Below are 20,872 nucleotides of genomic sequence, written 5' to 3'. Positions count from 1 at the left end.
CCCAGAGGGAAAATTGAGCTCAGGTCTATTTGAGATTAGAAATGGAAATCTCTATTTTAAAAAAAGAATGCCCTAGAAATATATTTACTAAGCAAAACAGATTCTCCCTTGAAAGAGAAACCACAGTGAGAAAAACTGAACAAAAATTTGAAAACTGTCAAGTATATCCAGTCACCCTATTCCCCCTTGATATTTGAACCATATACTGGGTCTATTCCACCTGCCCAGTGCTCAGACCTGGTAAACCAGCCTTGCCTTCACTTGTCTCATAAGCTGAAAAATGATGTTTCCTTCCCCTAGGGATTCTGTCCCAAGAACAGTTCCTAAGGTACCAATTCTGTTATTAAAAGTCACCTGTTAAAGAAAGCAGCTCTAAGTAAAGTGTGCCTTCTTGAATTAGAGATTCTCCTCCCCCAGATGGTTTTCAGATATGTGTGTGGGTTTTTTTTCGTCCTAGAATCTTTTATTTCCCTGTTTGTTAGCTTCTTAAGTTGAGATGTTATCTTCTTTTGCTTCAAAACAAAAGTTTCTAATTGTTTCATGTTTTGCAGTCATAGCAACTCATTAAACCTTGTTGACCTGAAGAATAAACCTTTCTGATTCTTCCAAGCCTGCTCTGTTCCATATGGTAGCTACCTACTTGCCACATGTAAGTACAGGCAGCTCCCAGGTTACCAAAGTCTGAGTTAAGGACAACTCCTACTTGCCCTTTAATGGTATGTAAATTTGCCCTCACTTTGAAATGATTGAGCCAACCCCTACCTGCAACAAATTCTTCAGCACAATCACCTTCACTTGCTGCACATGTAGCTTTTAAATCAGTGAAAAGGTTTGAATCTTGCACTAAAGTAAGGCTAAAGAAAAACAATGTGCACCTGTTCTCTCTTACCTACAAATTCTTAAAGACACAGGAGTAGATGTTCATAACCTGGGGACTGCCTTATTGAAATTTAAATTAAGTAAATCTAAATTCAGTTCCCCACTCATACTACCCTCATTTTAAGTCCTCAGTAACCAGTTGTGTCTGGTGGCTCGAGTAGATACAGAACATTTCCATCATCACAGACTATTCTTTTGAGCAGTGCTGCCCCACCTGTTAAACCTCTTTGGTTCTCCTTTGCCTTATTTTCACAAACTGCCCCCCTCCCCCACATCTGCTTTGGCTTGACAGGACTCATCCCTTTCCCTTTCAGCTCCTCAGTATATGAGGTTCACCAGGAAAACAGGGAAATGAAACTCAGTCTTACAGCAGCATCTATTCTGTAGCTTCCATTTCTTCATCCTCTCCCCTCGTTGCTCTCTTTTCACATCATGACTTCCTCTTTCCTGACTTACCAGATAAAACTCAGGCACTTTCCCTGCAATTAAGATAAGTGGCCACCAGGGGACAAGTGAGACTTGATTATGGCCCTAGTGTCTGAACAGCTAGGCATGCACAATCCACTGAGAGATAAATTATCATGTTTTGCCATCCAGTATTTTTAATTCCCATTTGATTTTTCCTTAAAAAAAAAAAAATTGTAACAGTTAAGCATTAACAGTTTTTTTTTTTTTTTTTTAAAGTCTTCTTCCTATCTTTTACCTATCACTGTTAAGTCTCTTGCTTAAATAAAGTGCTGCTTTCAAACCACTGGGAGCTCTGGTGGCATAGTACCTAAGGCATTTGACTGCTAACCAGAAGGCTGGAGGTTCAAACCTACCAGCCACTCCTCAGAAGGAAGGTTGGGCAATCTACTTCCGTAGTGACACTGCCACAGAATCCTGAGGAGGGGTTGCTATGAGTCAGATTTGACTTGACAGCGGTGAGTTTGGTTTTTGGTTAGGTTCAAACCACCATGAACTCTATTTTGGGAATCAGAAACTCATTCTAGGAAGTTCATAAGTCCAACGATTTAGGGCTTCACATCAGACTGGAGCTGGTTGTGCTCACCTGGGTTTTCTTTCTAGAAAAAAACAAAACAAAACAAAAACCTGCCTGTTAATCAGAAGACAGGTACTGGTTTTCTTTTTATAATGCCTTCCTGTATCAGCTTTTATTTCCAAGGAAGGAGAGAATATTGATGCCCCTCCAGGCCCCAGGTCTCACTTTACAGCTTCCTATTCTTGTGTCTGCTGAATCTGAATGGGACTCCAGAAGCCCCCTACTTGTCCTTTACACCCTCAGAGGGGCATTTTCCAGCCACTGTGCTCTGGTAGCATAGTGGCTAAGACACTTGCCTGCTAACCAGATGGCTGGCGGTTCAAACCCACCAGCCACTCCTTGGAAGGAAGGTTGGGCAATCCTACTTCCATAGTGATAACTGCCTCGGAAACCCAAGGAGGGGTCGCTATGAGTCAGGGCCGACTCGACGGCACATAACAACAACAACAACGTGCTAGTTGACATCAACTTAGCCTTCTTTCTTCTGTTTTAGCTGAGGACTGTGTGACATACAATCAATATTTAGAATTCACCACAGCAACCACTTTTATACACCAGAGTTATCCAAACTGTTATAGATAGCCTGTTGAAAAGGTTGGAAAGTATTCACTACCCTTCAGTCTCCCAAACAAATCAACTTATACCTGAGTTTAGCCTTTTAAAACATGATTAAACAGAATCAAGCAAGACGTTTAAACAGTGTGGTTTTGTCATTCAACACCCCATAATTTGTAATTCTGGATTCTTTTTCTCCCATTGTTTCTACCTGGAATGTCACCTGACCTCAGTCCACTTGGGAGCTGGTTAGAGGGATTAAAACAAACAACTCGGCATCACAAGTCAGCTGAAGAGAAAGGCCAGGATTCACATGGAGTTGCTGGTCTGATGTTCCTGGCCTCCTCCCTGTTCCATGTTTATCTCTGGAGGTTATATGTCACCTCTTGCATCAAGAGTCCAAGTAGAAGAGAGAAGCCTGTTTACCTGACCTCAGAGAAGAGCCTGGTTAAACCTGTTGTTGTTGTGTGCCATCGAGTCAGACCTGACTCATAACAACCCCTCCTTGGGTTTCCGAGGCAGTATCACTATGGAAGTAGATTGTGCAACCCTCCTTCCAAGGAGTGGCTGGTGGGTTTGAACCTCCAGCTTCTGATTATCAGTCAAGTGCCTTAGGCACTATGCCACCAGAACTCCTTGGTTAAACCTAGGTCAGAGAAAATAGTTTGAGAATCACGCATAAACAGGCAGAGCTGTTTCTGGGTTATGGTGACAGCACCTCCTCGGTTCACCTTCTCTCTCATGCTCACTTCTCTTTTCCCTTCCCTCACTCCTTGGTGTAGGCTGAGATTTCTCTGGGGCTCTGTCAGGCCTCCTCTCCTTCCCAGGGCCACCTCATCTTTTCCTTTACAGTCAGCTGTAAACCTGACACACGTGGTTTACAAACTGGCTTCTCATGACCTATGTCTTGAAGCTCAAGTCCAGCATTTCTGGTTCTCTGCGGATGATCTCCTCCCTATCTCCCTGATATCTTTAGACAACATTTCCTGACTCCAAATCTGCCCCTCCTCTTGTGTTCCCTCTTTCTAGTGATAAGAGAGTCACCACCCTCACAAGCAGTGTGCTCCAAATCTCACAAATGCGTTCTCCCTTCTAGCTTGGATTGCAGCAGCTACCTAAGCATTTGACTCTTGGGTAATCCTCTTCTAATTTGAGGCCTTGTACAGACCACCCTGACCCCCGCCTTCCAATCTTGTCTCTCCTTACTTTTCCAGCTCTTCTTACACTGTATTCAGTAGCATTACCCTCTGTGCTTTTCTAGAAAGAGCAACTCAGTTTGCTATTTCTAGAATTTCTTTTTCCTGTCTTTCCTTTGTTCATGTTGTCCTTTCTCTACCCATGTTTCTACCTGTTTAAAATTCTCTGTAGCCTTCAAGGTCAAATGTTACCTTCTCTGATCCCCCTCTCCTTGGTCTCTCTCCTTGGTTCTCCAGTGGTGCTCTGTTGTAGTCGCTTATGTTCATGTCTTATCTGTATCTCTAGTAGGTGCTCAGTAAATATTAAAGGAATGAAAGAACATGGGACATATTTTTGGCTGCCATGACAAGCCGAGCAATGCTTATCATCAGTTATATTGAAAATGTAGACTTTGGAGGCAGGCAGATCAAGGTTAAAAATCCCAGCTCTGTCACTTACTACTTGGATCTAGGGCAGATGTTTCACCTCCATGAGCTTCAGCTTTTTCACCTGCAAAATTGAAATGATCATATGCCTGCCACAAAATAGTTATGAGACCATGCACATAAAGACTTCACACAATACGGAACCCATAAAAATGCTAAATTCAATCCTCTGGTAGCGTAGTGGCTAAGACACTTGCCTGCTAACCAGACGGCTGGCGGTTCAAACCCACCAGCCACTCCTTGGAAGGAAGGTTGGGCAGTCCTACTTCCGTAGTGATACTGCCTCAGAAACCCAAGGAGGGGTCGCTATGAGTCGGGTTTGACTCGACGGCACATAACAACAACAACAACATTCAATCCTGCTCATATATCGGTTTGATTCTGAGGTTGATCATGCCCTCCTCTTCACCCTTGAACAGAATAAACAAGTCAGATGTTGGCATTTGGGAAGTGTTTTACAACTTAGGATCTTTAACAGCAGGGAGGCCAAGTTCCCTGCAGTGGGAGGACACTCCTTGGCTTTCAGGAGTGGTAGAGCGACAACTCTATTGGGTGTTACCAGTGCTCTGGTCCTGCCTCTGCCTCACATGGGCTGCATTTCCCTGGGCAAACTACTCTCCTGCCTTGGGCTTCTGTTTTCTCACTGCTTGGGGCCTGATTTTCCATACTTTCATCCTCCTGTCATCCCTGAGGTATGTGGGCCCCTGAAGGGCAGCTTACAGCATCTGTCACCTGCCAAGACAAAAGGAATGTCAAAGCTCAGGCTGCTAGAGCAGGAAGGAACTTCTGATGCATTGGCTGAAACCCCTCTCTTCATAAGGGAGGAAACTGAAACCTGAGTGTGGAGTGACTTGCCCAAGGTCACATGCTGCTAGTTGCTGAGCTGGGATAAGAGCTGGATTCTCTAATTCCCTGTCCATTGTTACTTGCATTGGTCCAAGTGCCTCCCCATCCCACCCTGCCACACCTCCCTCTCCCTGCTCCTCCGGCACCCAGACTGGACTGAAATGTGTCTGATGGTTTTTGCTTTGGATTACACCACCAGGCCCTGAAGAACAGTGGCTAAGTACCTGAGAGATGACCATAGGCTGCTGAGCATTTTGGAGTCAGTCACAGCTCTGGATGCTTTTAAGGTGGTCTCTGCTCTTTGACCATTTTACACGAAACACCTTTAGGAGTTAAGAAAGTGCATTAGTACCCATTAGCAAAGGTCACTAAGGTAAGGGGAGGGGGACATTTAAATGCAGGAGTACATACTGAGTGCAGGAATTTGGATCACAAAGGCATTTCACTGTAAGATGTTTCTTTAAAGCTTTATCACATCTGATAACATGGGGAATGTTTGTAAATTTAAGTATAACTATAGTTCCACTTTTTACTAGTTGCTGGATAGATTTGTGTGTGTGTGTGTGTGTGTGCCTAAGCCTTCCTCCCCACACCCTTTTGGTCCTCTCTCTCCTCTCATTGTCCTTTTACAAGTGGCTTTCATTCCCTACCTACCCCCCTAAGGAAGAGAGATCTGGTATGTGAATTCTGTTTAAAAAAAAAAAAAACCCAAACTCACTGCCATGGAGTCAATTATGACTCATAGCGACCCCCTTTGGGTTTCTGAGGTGATAAATCTTTACAGAAGTGGATTGCCCAGTCTTCCTTCCATGGAGTGGCTAGTGGGTTTGAACCACGAACCTTCTGGTTAGCAGTCAAATGCCTTAGACTCTGTAACACCAGAGCTCCTTATGTGAATTCTGTTAGAAGCCTGAGATTTCACATGAATGTCCTCTGGGCCCTTTGTCTCTTAAAGGAGGAAGGATGAATAAGACAAAACTTCCAGCTGAGGCAGTTGTCTTAATGGTAGACTTCCATAGGCAGAGGCCGGAACAGCTGTGTATGTGTGGAGGGTCCCTCCTGATGACCTTGAGACCCCAGCACATGACTAGGTCCTTATCTGGATACAGAGCCCCAACTTATCTGTGCACTGTCATTATTCAACACAGCCGTTCCTCCTGTCCAGCTCCTGCTCCTCACCTCTATCAGTGGCTTCTGTTGACACCTCAAATCTAGCCTGTTCGAAATCAGAAGCGCCAAACCAGCCCTCCCTTGCCAGCTAGCTTTTGCTTTTGCATGCTGTCTCCCATTAAGAGCAATTTCTGGAAGAAAGCTTGGAAATAGAGTCTTTACTCCAGGGATCCATGTGCCCAGCTGCAAACTGAGGAAGGGAGGACAGATACTGGAGAGAGCTCTCAGTGTGTGCCACCTGGTATAACCAGACTGTTCTCATTATTCTGGATCCCGTTTTCTCCTCATTGCTCACTACTAAAAGCTTTCTTTTCTTTTTTCCTTTTTCTTACTACTAAAAGCTTTCAGTGGAGCTCTGAGAAATAGTCAAAGTTCAAGGGTAGGCAACTGAAACCTGAGTTTTCCAGGCTTCTCTCCTGTTATAATGTCAAAGCCTCTTTTCTCCTCAGACTATTTCACTCATGGTTGCCCACACACCCCTTAGCTTTTCGACTCTCACACCTTGGCCCAAACCACTCACCTCCCAGCAATACCCTCCCCCTTCCTTCCTGAAGACACAGCCCTGGCCTTGCTTAATTTTGAGCTTTTGTGTGAGGCTGTTCTTGGGTGTTTCAGCCGACAGTGTTCTCTCCCTCCTCTGAAGGTCACACGTCTCATTGTCTTTGTCACCTGCTGCCTGTACTGTTTAACTTTCCATGTGTCTGATGCCCAGCTAGACTGTGAGCTCCTCAAGAGCAGGAATCCTGTCATAACTCACACAGAGCTTTGTAAACATTCTGTCAGTGCTTATTGCTTCTCGAATGAGTGAATAATACATGAGGGAGGGCGAAAGGGAAGAAGGACAACATGGCTCTCTTCAACCCCATTTTCTTGGCTTGGTGCCCATGGCTCTTTTTTCTTTTCCCCTTCATCAGGTGGCTCAACTCTTTCATTTTGTCTTCTCTTTGGACCCCAGAGAAGGGCAGGTAACCCTGTTGAGAGGTGTGACTAACTCCAAACTGATCCAGCTGGGTAGAGAGGTCAAGCAGCCACCTCTGGCCCCCAGCACATGGTCTGGATCAGAGCCAGGTGTCCCTGCTACCTTGGCACCTGTGTGTGTATATGTGATGTATTAATCTGTGCTGAGGACAGATAGCTAGTCCCACTTCATCATCCTTCCAAAGCCTCTTACTGTGTTAACTAGATAGCATCTAACATGAGATTAACTTAATGTTGCTGTTGTGGTTTTTTCTTTGTTTAATGCCTGGAGAATGAATTTAATTTGATTATTGATGCCATCTTTGGTAGAAATTCTCTCCTTCTCTCTCCTCCTTTCTCTGTTTCTGTTTTGTTTGTTAATCCAATGTTATGTCACAAACAAGACACCAGTCTTCACCCAGCATGTTGGTAAGAAGCCTGCTTGGCATTGATGTGGAGCATGTATGGTTGTAGAGGTTAACTGTCGGCAAGGTGGGTACACCATGGGGTTTTAAAAAGAAATACTAACTCTCTTTGAATTATCAGTGGGAGATGTGGTCATGCTGGTGGCTTTGTATCAATTGCCTGACTCACTAAAATCTTTTGTCTTTACTCATATTGTCATCGGTCGAATTAGATACTGTGTGTGGTGAGTAGGGCTAAATTTCTGGCTCTGCCAGAGCCTTCACCTGTCATTTGGTTTGTCCATCTGGAAAAGACCTCATCAAGGGCTTAAACCCAAGCTTAGCTATGAATTGGGGCTTTGTGGCCCTGAGGTTGGGCATTTGATTAGTGGTAAATTGTTTTACTTTGAATACCAGGATATTAAGATTTAGCTTTCCTAGGAACACATCCTCTGCTGTGCCTAATAGATCCAAACCTACAGAATTAGAAGTTTGTTGTCTCCATGGTTTTCTTAACCCTGAAAGAGAAGTTAAAGATCTCAGATAAGAGACAATTCAATGACACGGTTTAACTCTTGGAGTCCAATTTTATGAGTTTTAGCTCAGCATATAAGGTACAATGCTCAGGAATGTATCAACCTCCCTTGGCCCAAGGGACTTCTGTGGAATTTCTGGGTTCAAGCTGGAAGATTCCCTGGACCATATTATATTGATGTGTCCAGAAGCAGTAAGTTGAGTCTGTTAAAACAAACAAGCAACAACAGTAAAACTAGGAAACAATGTGTACAACACCATGGGAAATGAAGAGATCAGAAACAGGAGAGTATACAAGACAGATTCTCCACACAAGGACATTCATTTTCATAGACGGCCAAGTATGTGTACCTTTCCAGTCCCATGATGGTAGGCTATGGAGTGGTTCTTACAGGGGTGGGACTGCTGAGACAGTTTTGACATCCAGTGTGACAGCCCCACGGGCAGATGCCCAGATGTTGTTGAAGTAGGCTGATCTTGGTTCACTAAAGGGCCCCAGAATTGTGAGCTTTTCCTATGACTCATATTCTAAATTCACTATTGACTGGTAGAGAAATTGACACAATATTAAAAACACACACAAACACACACACACATTTATTCACCCTTCATCAGAGTTACCTTGGAAGACCCAACATTTATTCTCAAATCACTGTAGAAACTCTTCTTAAGGAATTGCAATCAAAGGCAGATCATGAGCCACAGAAAAGTGTCGTAGATTACTGAAGTCAGAAATTTCCAGTCAGAAGGGACTATTATCTCGCCCTTTCTTTTCCTTCTTTCCTTCCATCCTTTTTGGTGAAAATACATACAAAAGTAATACCATTCCATTTCAGCAGTTTCTACACATACAGTTCAGTGGCATTGATTACATTCTTCAAGTTGTGCAACCATTTTTGCTATCCATTTCCAGATTAGAAGCTCTCATGGTGCAGTGGTGAAGATATTCATTCAGCTGCTAACCAAAAGGTCAGCAGTTTGAACCCACCAGTTGCTCCATGGGAGAATGATGAAGCAGTCTGTTTCCATAAAGATTTAAAGTGTTGACCTACCAATGTCAACCACTAGGAGGGGGATCTATGTAGGAGACCCTGGATAGAGAGGGAGAACAATGTGGAACAAAACTCAGAATCATTTGGGAAAAAAAAAAGGAAGGGGGGGACCAGGTTTGCTGGTCCGATAGAGCCTGGTGGAACCACTTAGGCTATGGCCCCTAGCTGCCCTTCAGGTCTGGAATTGAACCCACACCTGTGGTTTTCAGCCAAACAAAAGACAGGCATATGAGGCGAACATTTACCTGAGGTAGATACACTCCTTGGAGAGAACAATCACGAGAGAAAGAAGGGCTGCTTATGCACAGGGAGACAGCTCATGGGGTAGGGGTGCATAGAGAGATGGACACAGGGAAGAGGTAACTATGGGGAGGAAGTGGAAGGGGAGCTGTTGCATTGTGGTAAATTGTAGTCAATGTAATGAGACAAAGTGTATGTGAACTGCTGTATGGAAAGTGAATTTGCTCTGTAAACTTTCACCCAAATCACAATAATTAAAAAAAAAAAAAAAAAGATTTAAATCCTTGGAAACCATTTGGGGCATTTCTACCCTGTCCTATAGGATCACTATGAGTTGGAGTTGACTTGATGACAACGGTTTTGGTTTTGGTTTAGTGTTTCCCAAATTATTCCATAACATGAACTCATTGCCCCCTAAGCTTCCTATCTAAATTTTTGAATTACTGTCATTAATTTAATCTCACATAGATAATTCTTTAAAAGAGCACAAAGTTAAAAGTGGACATACTTTACTAACTAAGCTATTGTTTGGGCCACAGGAGACTTAACCCAACCTTTTATTTTCCTGATGAGGGTCCTGAGTCTGATAAAGGTCAAGTTGACCTGGTCAAGATCTCCAATAGCAGAGTTGAGACTGGGCTCTCAAGCCTAGACAGCAACTCAACTGTCATGTTTGGAGAGAACTTTTCTCTCCACTTCTTTCTGAGTCCTGATTTTATAAAATAGTCCCACCTAATTTTTTTTTTTTAATTTATATGGTATTTATCTGCATCACCCAAGGCCAGAAAGTAGGGTCAGAAGGTGACATTGTGAGAGTGCTGTGGGTGTTAGGAAAAATTAAGGTGTACAGTTAATACATGTTTATGGTACAAAATTCTAAAAGTACAAGAGAATATACAGTGTAAGAGTGTACAGAGTAAGTCTAACTCCTACCCTTTTATTGCATGGGCATGGTTGTTTAAAAATAAAATAATACAAATAAAGCCCCCACAAATCTTTAACTTTTAAGCAGCTTCTTTCACTAATTGGATACATCAATTTGCCCATTAACAGTTTAACTTCCCCCATGTTCTCTGCAGACAGAAATGCAAAGACTTCTGGGGTGGAATGAAGTGGCAGCTCTGAGTTGTGACAGATACTAAGAAGTATACTTCTTTTGCCATCTAGTTCCCATCTTCACCCATCCAAGTCCCCCAAGGCCAGTTCAAGTGTGGTCTCTTCTGGGAGTCCTCCTTTCTCAGATATGTGCCCAGTGTCCTCGGGAATCAACAGCCTTCTAGTGTTTCTCATACACTCCTTGTGGACACATCCCAAGTCCCTGTTCAACAGGATGTACCCTAAGATCTAGGACCTGGGAGGCTTGGGGTAGGGAAAAAGGGGATCTTCCTGATTTTGAACCTTACCCAGGGGGTTGCTCAATAAATGGTCATATGTTCATTCATTCAACTCGTTGCCTCCTAAAGTGTATCGAGTGGCAGATCCCAAGATTGCAATAGTAAATAAACATAAACAGTCTGGAAGGGAAGGTAAACCAACACTCAATGCCAATTGTACAGGCTGCACTGAGAGCATATTCCAGGGAGTTGGAGTGGTTAGATAAAGCTTCTTAAAGAAGTGAGATCATATTTCATTGAATTTACAATGCTGTGGTTTGTAAGAGACATTGTTATTTTAAAATATGTACCACTAAGAAAATTAAGACATAATACATTTTCACTTACAATTTTAACTTAGGAAAAGAACTCTTTTAGGCTTTTTTAGACAAAGGTTTTTTGTGTGTTACTTTTGTACATATGTTAAAAGAAACATATAAGCTCAGTAAATCCACTGAGGTATTCCTAACCCACTTCTTCACTTGCCTCTTCTGAATAACTTTTAAACTCTGCTCATTAGTATCCATTTATAAGCATACAATATCATTCTGTGTACTTTCAAGAGAGTTAGTGATACAGAGCTTTTGTCTCTGAGATTTTCATTCCCCCAGCTGGTGCTCATTCTGACTGGATGCTGCCACTTTCTTGATCTTACGAGGCGTTGGTGGAATGTTTTTAGACAACCAGGGCTCATATTCTTTCTTCAAGGGTTCTTAAGTGGCTTGGGAGTACAACCACTTACATGCATGTGTAAGGAGTCACTGAGGTTAAGGCAACAATAGCAATCTCAGAGGTAAAAAAAAAAAAAACATATATCTCGGAATTAATAAAAATTATTTGCAGGAAGTCCAGGAAGAGGTGTTTCTGCCATTATTCTGGTGACTGAGGAATGTCACAGCTCTCTGGATGGAGGTCTCTATGATTCTCCTTGTCACAAGATGGCAGTTCCAGGCAGCCAAACCATATTCAAAGGCAGAAAGCAAGGACCAGTTTCAGATTTTTCTTCTCCCACATATCGGGAAGATCTTTCCTAGCGATGCCTTAGCAGATTTTCCCTTACATCCCATTGGCCAGAATTTCATCACATGGCAATCCATAAGTGCAAGGGAGGATGGGAAATCTGTTTTTTCTCACCATGTCAAGAATAGGATGGGAATGAATTTTGGATGGTCAACTAGCAGTGTATCCCACCATGGCCAAATATGTTTGGGATACATTGAGTTAAACAAATTGAAACAGGTTTCTTTCTTATAGAACTTTTGGGAGCTTTTAATATGGTAATATGGCACATTGAATTATGGGAAATATGATATTAATCTTTTCCAAACTTAGGGAATCCAAGCTTATTTTCCCAAAATAGATGATTTAATTATGTAGAAGGAGCCCTGGTGGCACAGTGGTTAAGCTTTCGTCTGCTAACCAAAAGGTTGATGGTTTGAACCCACCAGCTGCTCCACAGGAAAAAGATGTGGCAGTCTCCTTCTGTAAGGATAATAGCTTTGGAAACCCTATGGGGCAATTCTACTCTGTCCTATAAGGTCCCTATTAGTCTGAATGGATTAGACGTCAGTAGATAAATGGGTAAATTGTGCAGAATACCAATTAACAACTCTTGGTAGTTCCCAGAAGAGTATGGAAAACATTGGTGGAGAATAACAAAATGAAAGCCCTCCAGAGCAGAACCAAAGTGCCAGGGTGGAATGAGGTTTATAGAAAGTGAATGAGAATGAACTTTTGAGTAGAGACTGAAGAGGGCTGAGAGGTTTACAAATCAGAGAGACATACTGATTGTTACCATCTCAGAGTATTTTGACAGGAAAGGGCTAATTTGCTTTCAAGAACCTTGTATCCATGCCACAGTGATTTCCTCGGATACAGCACTAGGTTAATACCGAGCTATCATTATCTCCTTCTCTTTTCTAACCTCTGCCACGTCCACTCTTCATGGTGCTAGTAATATTAGAGCTAGACTGGCTGGCTTCTGGAAGTGAGATTGTGTGCTTTGCTAAATTGGACATGTGTGATGCTTGTCAATGCTTTCTCTCACACATGTTACTGAGCATTTTGGACTTGGGGTCATGAAGCTTCTCTTGGTCCTTTAGACAGAAATGATTTCTCCCTCATCTGATTCCAACAATAGCAATGTGTCTCAGGTAGCAAAAACAGCAGCAGCAAGAGCATCATAGTTGATATTATTTGACCACTTAGTATACACTGGATATTGTAATTATAGGCATAATATCATTTAATCCTTGCTATCATCCTTTAAGATAGATGCTACTTTGCAGACGAGAGAATTGAGGCACAGCGAGGGTAAGGTCACAGTAAGTGATCGGACTGGAATACGAACCCAAGTCTCACTCTAGAATTGTTGTGCTTAACCTTCACTTCCTGCTTTTGGTATGGCATTTCTGTGGTATTTGTGCATTTGTCTTTTTTTGTTTTGTCAGAAATCACACTAGTTTTTGGTATTTCCTAATAACAAGTAGCACGGTGTCTTGCCCATGAAAAGTGCTTGATAAATGATTGTTGAACAGATAAATCAATAAATAGGAGGCTGAATGAGACACTGTATTGGGGAGAATTATCAGAATTTTTTCTTCCCCTTTTCAGAATCTATTTTAGTTCTTTAGTTATCTAGTTTCTTCTAAATTCTAGATGTCATCTGAAGTATGTTTTAGTAAAATAATCATGGCTCCTTGGCTGTTCTGTTTGGAAGAGATTATGCTAGGTGGCTAGTCCAGCCCTCATTTTCTTGAAAAAGCCCCATCAGGGTGAATATCTAGGATTGAGTGTTCCAACCCCTGGCCTTCCATCGTTCTAGACCAGTGTCTGAGGCAAACAAGGGTGATGTCTGTCCAAACACTTTTTTTTACAATTTTAATTGTTTGTATTTGACTATTTAGACAGTTTTCTTTTGTTGTAGTTAGTTTTCTCTGGAGACATGGTTTATTTTTGGAAACCTATCTCTTTCATATTTTAATGCATGTTTGCTTCATTCTGCCATTTAAACCTATGAGAAAGTCCCTTTTGTTGCCAGCTTGCCTCTAGCTAACTGAGTCTGTATTTCTTCTTTATCTGGCTCTTTTACTAAAGTCACGTCAAAGAATCACTAGGCTCTTTTGATCCATTTTCACTGCTTTCTCTTCTTTAAGTGAAAATGCACCTAAACTATTCTCCCATTTCTGGAAGCCTCTAAATAAGCTGCTATAGGCCTTGTTCCTGCTTCCTTAATCCCACCACAACACCAGTCTGCTTGTTAGTTGCTCAAATCGGTTTTGTGTTTATTGTTGGTTCTGTTATATATCTGTTGTGCCTTATTGTCCGCAAGTCCTCCAGACTTTCAGGACCACTCTTTCTTTATCCAAATAAGATGCCTCTCTCCACTGCCATCCCATTACCCATGGTCCCCAGACTACATGCCCTCCAGTATTTCCCTTGATATGAAAGTTCTTCGTTTCCCTGGTCGTTAGTTATCTGTCAGCTCTTGTTCAAACACCATCTCAATTCTCAGTGACCCCAGTGTCCTACCAAGCCACTAGACTTCCTTCTCCCCCGAAACGTGAATTGCTGCCTTCATTGCCATGCACATGTAATGCTGTGACACCATCTTGAGCTTCCTTACGATCATTTTCATTCTCTTTGACACAGAGTCTCTCATCCAGACAGCAAGGACCTCCCCTTTCATAAGTATAATGGATTTACCTTCCCCTTCTAAACAAAAGAACAGTTTCTTCTGAGATTCATTCTGTGACTCCTTCAGAATCGGAAATGGTTACAGTCATCAGGGGTTGTTTTTAATATCATTTTTTCCTTCCTGAGTCATTACTGTTTGGGTATTTTATGAAGCTCAAATGTGACAATGAAATTAAATGTGCCTTATAAACAGTAATGAGCCAAACAGATAGAAATTACTGCTGTCAGACATTAAAAATACTGTCTATATTTTATTTCCTTTGAAAGAGAACTGAGGGCATAGAATATTAGGTTTTGATTTTCTGATCAGTTTCTTGTGTACTGAGAACTGAGAAAAATGTAGCTACGTGAAGGTTTTTATTTACGTAAAGCAAGAGAAGCAGCAAACAACTTCTAGAAAGTAGGAACTGCAGGCAGTAGTCATTTAGTTGGCCCTGGGTTTGTCGAGGTCAACTTCTCAGGAGTGTGTGTAAAGGAGCAGAAGGAGCCTGGAGCTGGAAGAACAATTGCTGAGCCCCTGGGGCTCAGCCCCTCTAATGTTTCCCGCAAGTACACCCAAGCACCTGGCTCTCTTTAGAGTCTTTCCAGATCTTAATTTCCAGCTGTCAGAGCTCCCTCTTTGCCTTTGTTGAATCTGACCCTCTGTACTACTGTCTGTGAGTCTGTGGGTGAGGCCTCTGACGTGTGCTCCTTCCTGTGTTGTATCCAGGGACAGGGTGCCTTATCAGAGAGACTCCGGAGCTTCAGCATGCAAGACCTCACCACCATCAGGGGTGACGGTGCCCCTGCCCCCTCTAGCCCCCCCCCACCGGGGTCTGGGCGGGCCAGCGGTAAACATGGCCAGCCTAAGATGTCCAGGAGTGCTTCTGAGAGTGCTGGCAGCTCAGGTAGGTGTCACTTCACTTCTCCCCATTTTCCCACCCTTTGCACCTCGCTTTCCTTGAGAGAGGTCTAAGCACCAGTCCTTCCTGTCCACCATGTGGCAAGTAATCTGGCCCTTGCCCATGGACCTGCCATCAACAGAAACATCCATCAGACCCTCCAGACCAGCAAGGGTGCAGAGCACCACTCAGGCCAGAAAGGGAAGCTGGCCTGGGGACTCTGCTTGGGGGGCAGGTTTAGAAACAGGCTTCATCAGGGGCCCCCACCTCCTCCATCTGATTGCTTGGGGTGTTGGGGGTGGTAGGGTGGTAGTGCCTAGGCTAAGCCTAGAGGTACCAGGCCAAGCTGGACCTGGACCAAAGGAGCCTTCTGTCCTCTTTAATTTCTGATCCCACATGACTAGCAGGGCTTACCTGTCTCAAGCACTTGAGTGTCTCCTGCCATCCACGCAGAGCATATAGCTCTCATGGTTCCTTTACCCTGCCTGGATATTTCCTGTCTTCTCTCTCACCCCACTGTCTCTTCCTCATCCCTGTTCACCATGCATGCCCCCAGACTTCACATACCAAGGGCCATATTAGCTCTGAACTCTAAAAACTATGGAGGCCAAGGCCATTGGGAAACTGCACCTCTACTTCCATTATCTGACACAAGGGCTGTCAGATCCCTGGCATGAGGTTGCCTCTATCAAATTGACCTGAGGGCCTGGTTACACATACAGAGTCTGGGGCCAGGGTTTTAACATCTTTTCATATAATAGCACCAGAAACAAAATCTACTTATTTGTTTATTTCAAATAACAAATTGACAAATAGAAATAATGCAATAAACATATACATAGTAACAAAGTAAGAAGTAAACAGTAATTAGTTTCTGGTGGTCTAGTAGTTAAGTGCTTGGTTGCTAAGTGGTTCATACTCACCAGCCACTTCATGGGAGAAAGATATGGCATTTTGCTTCCTTAAAGATTTACAGCCTTAAAAACCCTATAGGGCAGTACTCTGTCATATAAGGTCACTGAGTTGGAATCGATTCTATGGCAGTGGGTTTGGTTTTGGTTTTAGTTTCTTAAATATGAGACTATTTTCTATAGTAGGGTTTCACATGCCCTACTTAGGCCACTGCACCATTGGCACCTAGTTTGGGACCATCGATATCAACTTGTTTAATTACTTGATATTTAGTTTGTTTTGATAATATTTTAATTTTTTGACACATTGAATTTGGTGCCTCATTAAGCCTGGTGCCTATATGGTTCAACCCTTAATGCTGCACTTCCTAGGTCCCAACCCTAGAGGATTCATAGATCTAGGGTGCAATTCAGGTTGTATGTACATTTAGGAAGCTCGCCAGGTGTGTTGAGGTGTAGCTGTGCTTGGGACCCACTGGTGTGTATCCATTCACTGAGGGATTATGAGGGCCACAGGTTAGGGGATGTGAGCTCTGCCAGGGCTTACAGTTTCCCAGATAGTTCCTTAGGGGACCATAGTGACACTGACTGTCAGGAGCTGAGCGCTTCTACTGCCGTCAAAGAGTGGATGGTGGAGGTGGATGTAGGGAATGGTCTGGGTCCCCACCTCTACCCCTCACCCTTGGAGGGCAAGTGAGTCATGAGGGTGGGAATAAGAACCACTCTCTTGGGGTCTGTAACCATGGTGTGTGCCTGGTGGCTGCCCTGTCCTTAAGAGTACTATCAGGCTTGTTTGAGCTGTCTGGATCCTGTGTGCTGTGAGGTGCAGTCTGCAGGGGCCTGGGCCCTGAGCCCCAGTCCTGACAAACCCAGCCTGACTCTTGGGGATTTTAGATATCAGTGGGAAGGAAGGAGCCCTGTGGCTTACTCAGAACCAATAATCCATGCTTCCCGCAAGGAAAGGAGCCTAGTTCAGAGCCTGGTGGGCTGGGTGCTCCTCAGTGTCCTTTCCTTGATAATACCCCATCTCCAGGAGGTTTACAGATGGCACTTTAATGTTGGATAGCACCATCCTGAGCCTCTAAGAAGGGTGGGGCCTGCAGCTGCCCTTTCTTTTGAGGCTCAGTACATTAAATGTATGAATAGCTGGATCTTTAAAACAAAATGCTTAATGAAAAAAGTGCAAAACACAATGAGATATCATGTAACAATAAAAAACCAAAAACCTCACTGCCCTGGAGTTGTTTTTCTGATTCATAGTGACCCCTCCTTGGGTTTCCGAGGTGGTATCTCTATGGAAGTGGATTGTCCAATCTTCCTTTGGGGAAGTGTCTGGTGAATTAGAACCACCAGCCTTCTGGTTAGCAATCAAATGCCTTAGGCACTATGCCACCAATATGAAATAAAAATATATTCCCATCCTATGAAAGAAAAATGCGTAGTTTGCAAAAATACATTTAAATAAGAAGGGACATGTTAAAATTGCTGCTTCTTGGGGAAGGAAAGTATGATTGGGGTGTGGAGGTGTTTAGCCCTTTCACTGCATGAAATAGGGCAGGGTTGGGGAGTTGGAGGTTTGGCCATAGGGCGAACTCCACCTAGGGGAGGGCTATCTTTTGAAAGAACTTCTCCCAGGGGAACTTAGAATGGAACCCCAAAAGACCAGGCAGGAAGGGACCTCAGGGACACTCAATCTAACCCTTTGATTTCACCAATGAAAAAATGAAGGTCTGGGTAAGGGACATGTCACCAGGGCCACCAGTTGCAGGGGGTGGGGGTGGGGCGGCAGGAAAGGCTGCAGCAGAATGTGGCCTCCTGACTCCTGGGCCAGTGCCCCTGTCAGCTCGCTCCTTGACCATTGAACATCTACAACTTCTGGCCTACCAGGCACTGTCCTAGGAATAGAACTCTATTGTTGTCAAGTCAACTCCAACTCATAGTGATCCTATAGGACAGAGTAGAACTGCCCCCATAGGATTTCCAAGGCTGTAAATCTTTACTTTCTCCCACAGAGTGGCTGGCGGGTTCAAACTGCTGACCTTTCAGTTCACAGCCAAGCACTTAGCCACTGTGCCACTGGGGTTCTACTAAGAATAGGGATACAAGATAAATAAGGGGCCATCTCTACCCTTGCTCAGCTTACTGGCTACTGAGCCTCAAATGAAAACTGTCACTTGGACAAAAAAAGGACCCTCAGTTCCATGATGCTCAGAGCACAGAGAAAGAACCCCCAATTCCACGATGCTCAGAGAACAGAGCAAGAGCCAATAGGATGAAGTTCCAAGAAGGCAGCTACCTCCTAGCTATGTAATGTGGGCAAGGTACTTAGCCTCTTAGTACCTCTGTTTCATTATCTGTACAAAAGGAATGATGATATTTTATTGTTACATGATAATCTATTTTTAGGATTGTTCTGAGGATTAAGATGAAATAGTACAGGTAAAAGCACTTAAGATTGTACCTGCCAATCAGTGTGCAGTAGCTGCTATTATTGTTGTTGTTACTTAATTCACCTAAGAAAGCATTTCATAATAATGGAAATGTCTGGGAGAGAAATGGGCTGCCTTGTGAGGTTGTGAGATCCCTGACACTGAAAGAGCTCAAACCCAAATTGGATGACCATGATTTGAGGCTCTGGGAAAGGATTCCTTCTTTGGGTAGTAAGTGGGGCTAGGCGGCCTCTATGGTCCCTTTCCCTCTAAGATTCTATGTTGTCATTAGAAAGGAAAGAGGCTCAGAGGGGTCATGCACCGTACCAAGGGCACACAGGACTAGAATCCAGGCCTCGAGACTCCTCCTGCCTAAGCCTCCCCTTGGTGGATTATTTAGGGCAACCTAGGACCTGGGAATCTGTGGAGATTGGCAGGGTCCCAAAGACAAGATAGGACTATCTCTTGGGCTTTGAGCATCGTCACAGACCAGCTCAGGTAGGAAAGGGTGTGGGATGATTGGTTTGAGTGCTAGCCCTGCTGCCCTCCACTAGTAGAGCTGGGGTTGCCCTCTGCCATGCCTCAGGGTGGGGGCAGTAGGGAGCTCTCTGGTTGTGGCAGAGTACGCAGAATTCGTGAGAAGTGGCTGTGCTGCAACCTGACCCGACCCTCCTTACCACGTGTCCCCTTGGCTGGGCACCTGTGGTTTCAGGGAGGAGAGACAGGGCAGGGTATGCTGACACAGCAGGAGGCCACGACTGTGTGCACTGTCCCCAGCTGTTCTAAGGCCAAAAATAAAATTCCTCTCAGAGAGAAAAACAGATGAAAGATGGCCCAGGACTCATGCATGGGGCAGAAGTGCCCGATCAGAGGCTCTGGGGCTGTAGTAGTCCCTGAATTGAGGGTCTGGGTGCCTGAAAGGAAGTTTGGCAAAGTAGGCTGATGCACATGGGCTGGAGTGCCCTTTCTAGCTCAGCTACCAGTGGGGCATTGGATTCCAGGCATGGTCGAATCCAGGAAAGGGCTCTTGGTTAAGGGGAGAAGCCTGGCTTTTACCCTGGCTTTGGCCCTTATCAGCTATCTGACCCCAGACCCATACAGAGACAGCAAATAGAACACAGGCAGGGGACTGCCACTCCTCTCTGTGAGGCCATCACAACATTGCCATTGAGTCAACTCCAACTCCTGGAGTTCCATGTGAACTGTACTCCATAGGATATTCAGTGACTGATCCTTCGGAAATAGATCATCAAGCCTTTCTTCCGAGGTACCTCTGGGTGGACTCAAACCTCCAACCTTTGGGTTAGCAGCTAAGAGTGTTAACCATTTTCATTACTCAGAGACTCGAGGCAGTTATCACGAATGGGCTAATATTTAGCCTCAGAACCTTTCTCAGAATCATACCCCAGGTGGTCACTACCAGAGGATTGACCTTGGCTCAGGACATGAGCCTGATGCCCTTCACTTTTCTCCTTTGTAAAATGGGCACAATAATCCCCGTTCAGTCCCTGGGTGGTGCAAATGGTTTAACACATTTGGCTGCTAACCAAAAGGCTGGAAGTTCAAGTCCACCCAGAGGCACCTTGGAAGAAAGCCCTGGTGACCTCCTTTTGAAAAGCCATGTCCTGGAAACCTTCTGGAACACAGTACTAGTCTGACATGGGGTCACCATGAGTCAGAGTGGACTCAACAGCAGCTGGTTTGGTTTACTGGTCATCCCATTTGGCTCATGCCTAGGATTGTGAGCAGAGTAAACACGATGATTGGGAACCCTGGGCAAAAGACAGCCTGGGAGAAAGGACAGGTGAAAGATGGTGGCTGTACCACTGGAGCATTATGTAGCCATTGGAAGCAACAGCTTAAATGTACACCTAGATGGATCTCAATGACACACTGCTTGGTGAAAATGTGTAACACAGAATGAGGTATTGCTTACCAATTTATGTGAAATAAAAAAGTATGCCCATTGTACAAAATTAACAATATGCAGTTTGCAAGAACACATTAAAATAAAAAGATACATATCAAAATATGAAAATTACAGCTTCTTGGGGAGGAAGAAGAATATGAGTGGGACATTAGGATAAAATGTATGCATTCCCATTGCCATCGCGTATATTCTGACTCTTAGCAACCCTATAGGCCAGAGTACAACTGCCCCACAGGGTTTCCAAGGCTGTAAATGTCCACAGAAGCAGACTGCCTCATCTTTCTCCCACAGCGTGGCTGGTGGGTTTGAGCCACCAACCTTTCAGTTCACAGGCAAGTGCTTAACTGCTAC

The 20,872-nt window shown here is 44.0% G+C and overlaps 1 protein-coding gene across 1 annotated transcript in view; it reads left to right on the top strand.

The window, feature by feature from the left end:
* The window catches only part of REEP1 (receptor accessory protein 1), a 67,172-nt gene that overhangs the window by 33,857 nt on the left and 12,443 nt on the right, over positions 1–20,872 (top strand). The window contains exon 5 of the mRNA XM_042782725.1: positions 15,080–15,257. Coding sequence (XP_042638659.1) covers positions 15,080–15,257 — 178 coding nt within the window. The remainder of the gene's footprint in view (positions 1–15,079; positions 15,258–20,872) is intronic.

Source organism: Orycteropus afer, unplaced genomic scaffold, assembly GCF_000298275.1.
Source record: "Orycteropus afer afer isolate SDZICR_OR568_19922 unplaced genomic scaffold, OryAfe1.0 scaffold00431, whole genome shotgun sequence".
Lineage (NCBI taxonomy): Eukaryota > Metazoa > Chordata > Mammalia > Tubulidentata > Orycteropodidae > Orycteropus > Orycteropus afer.
This window is presented reverse-complemented; position numbering and strand designations above follow the sequence as displayed.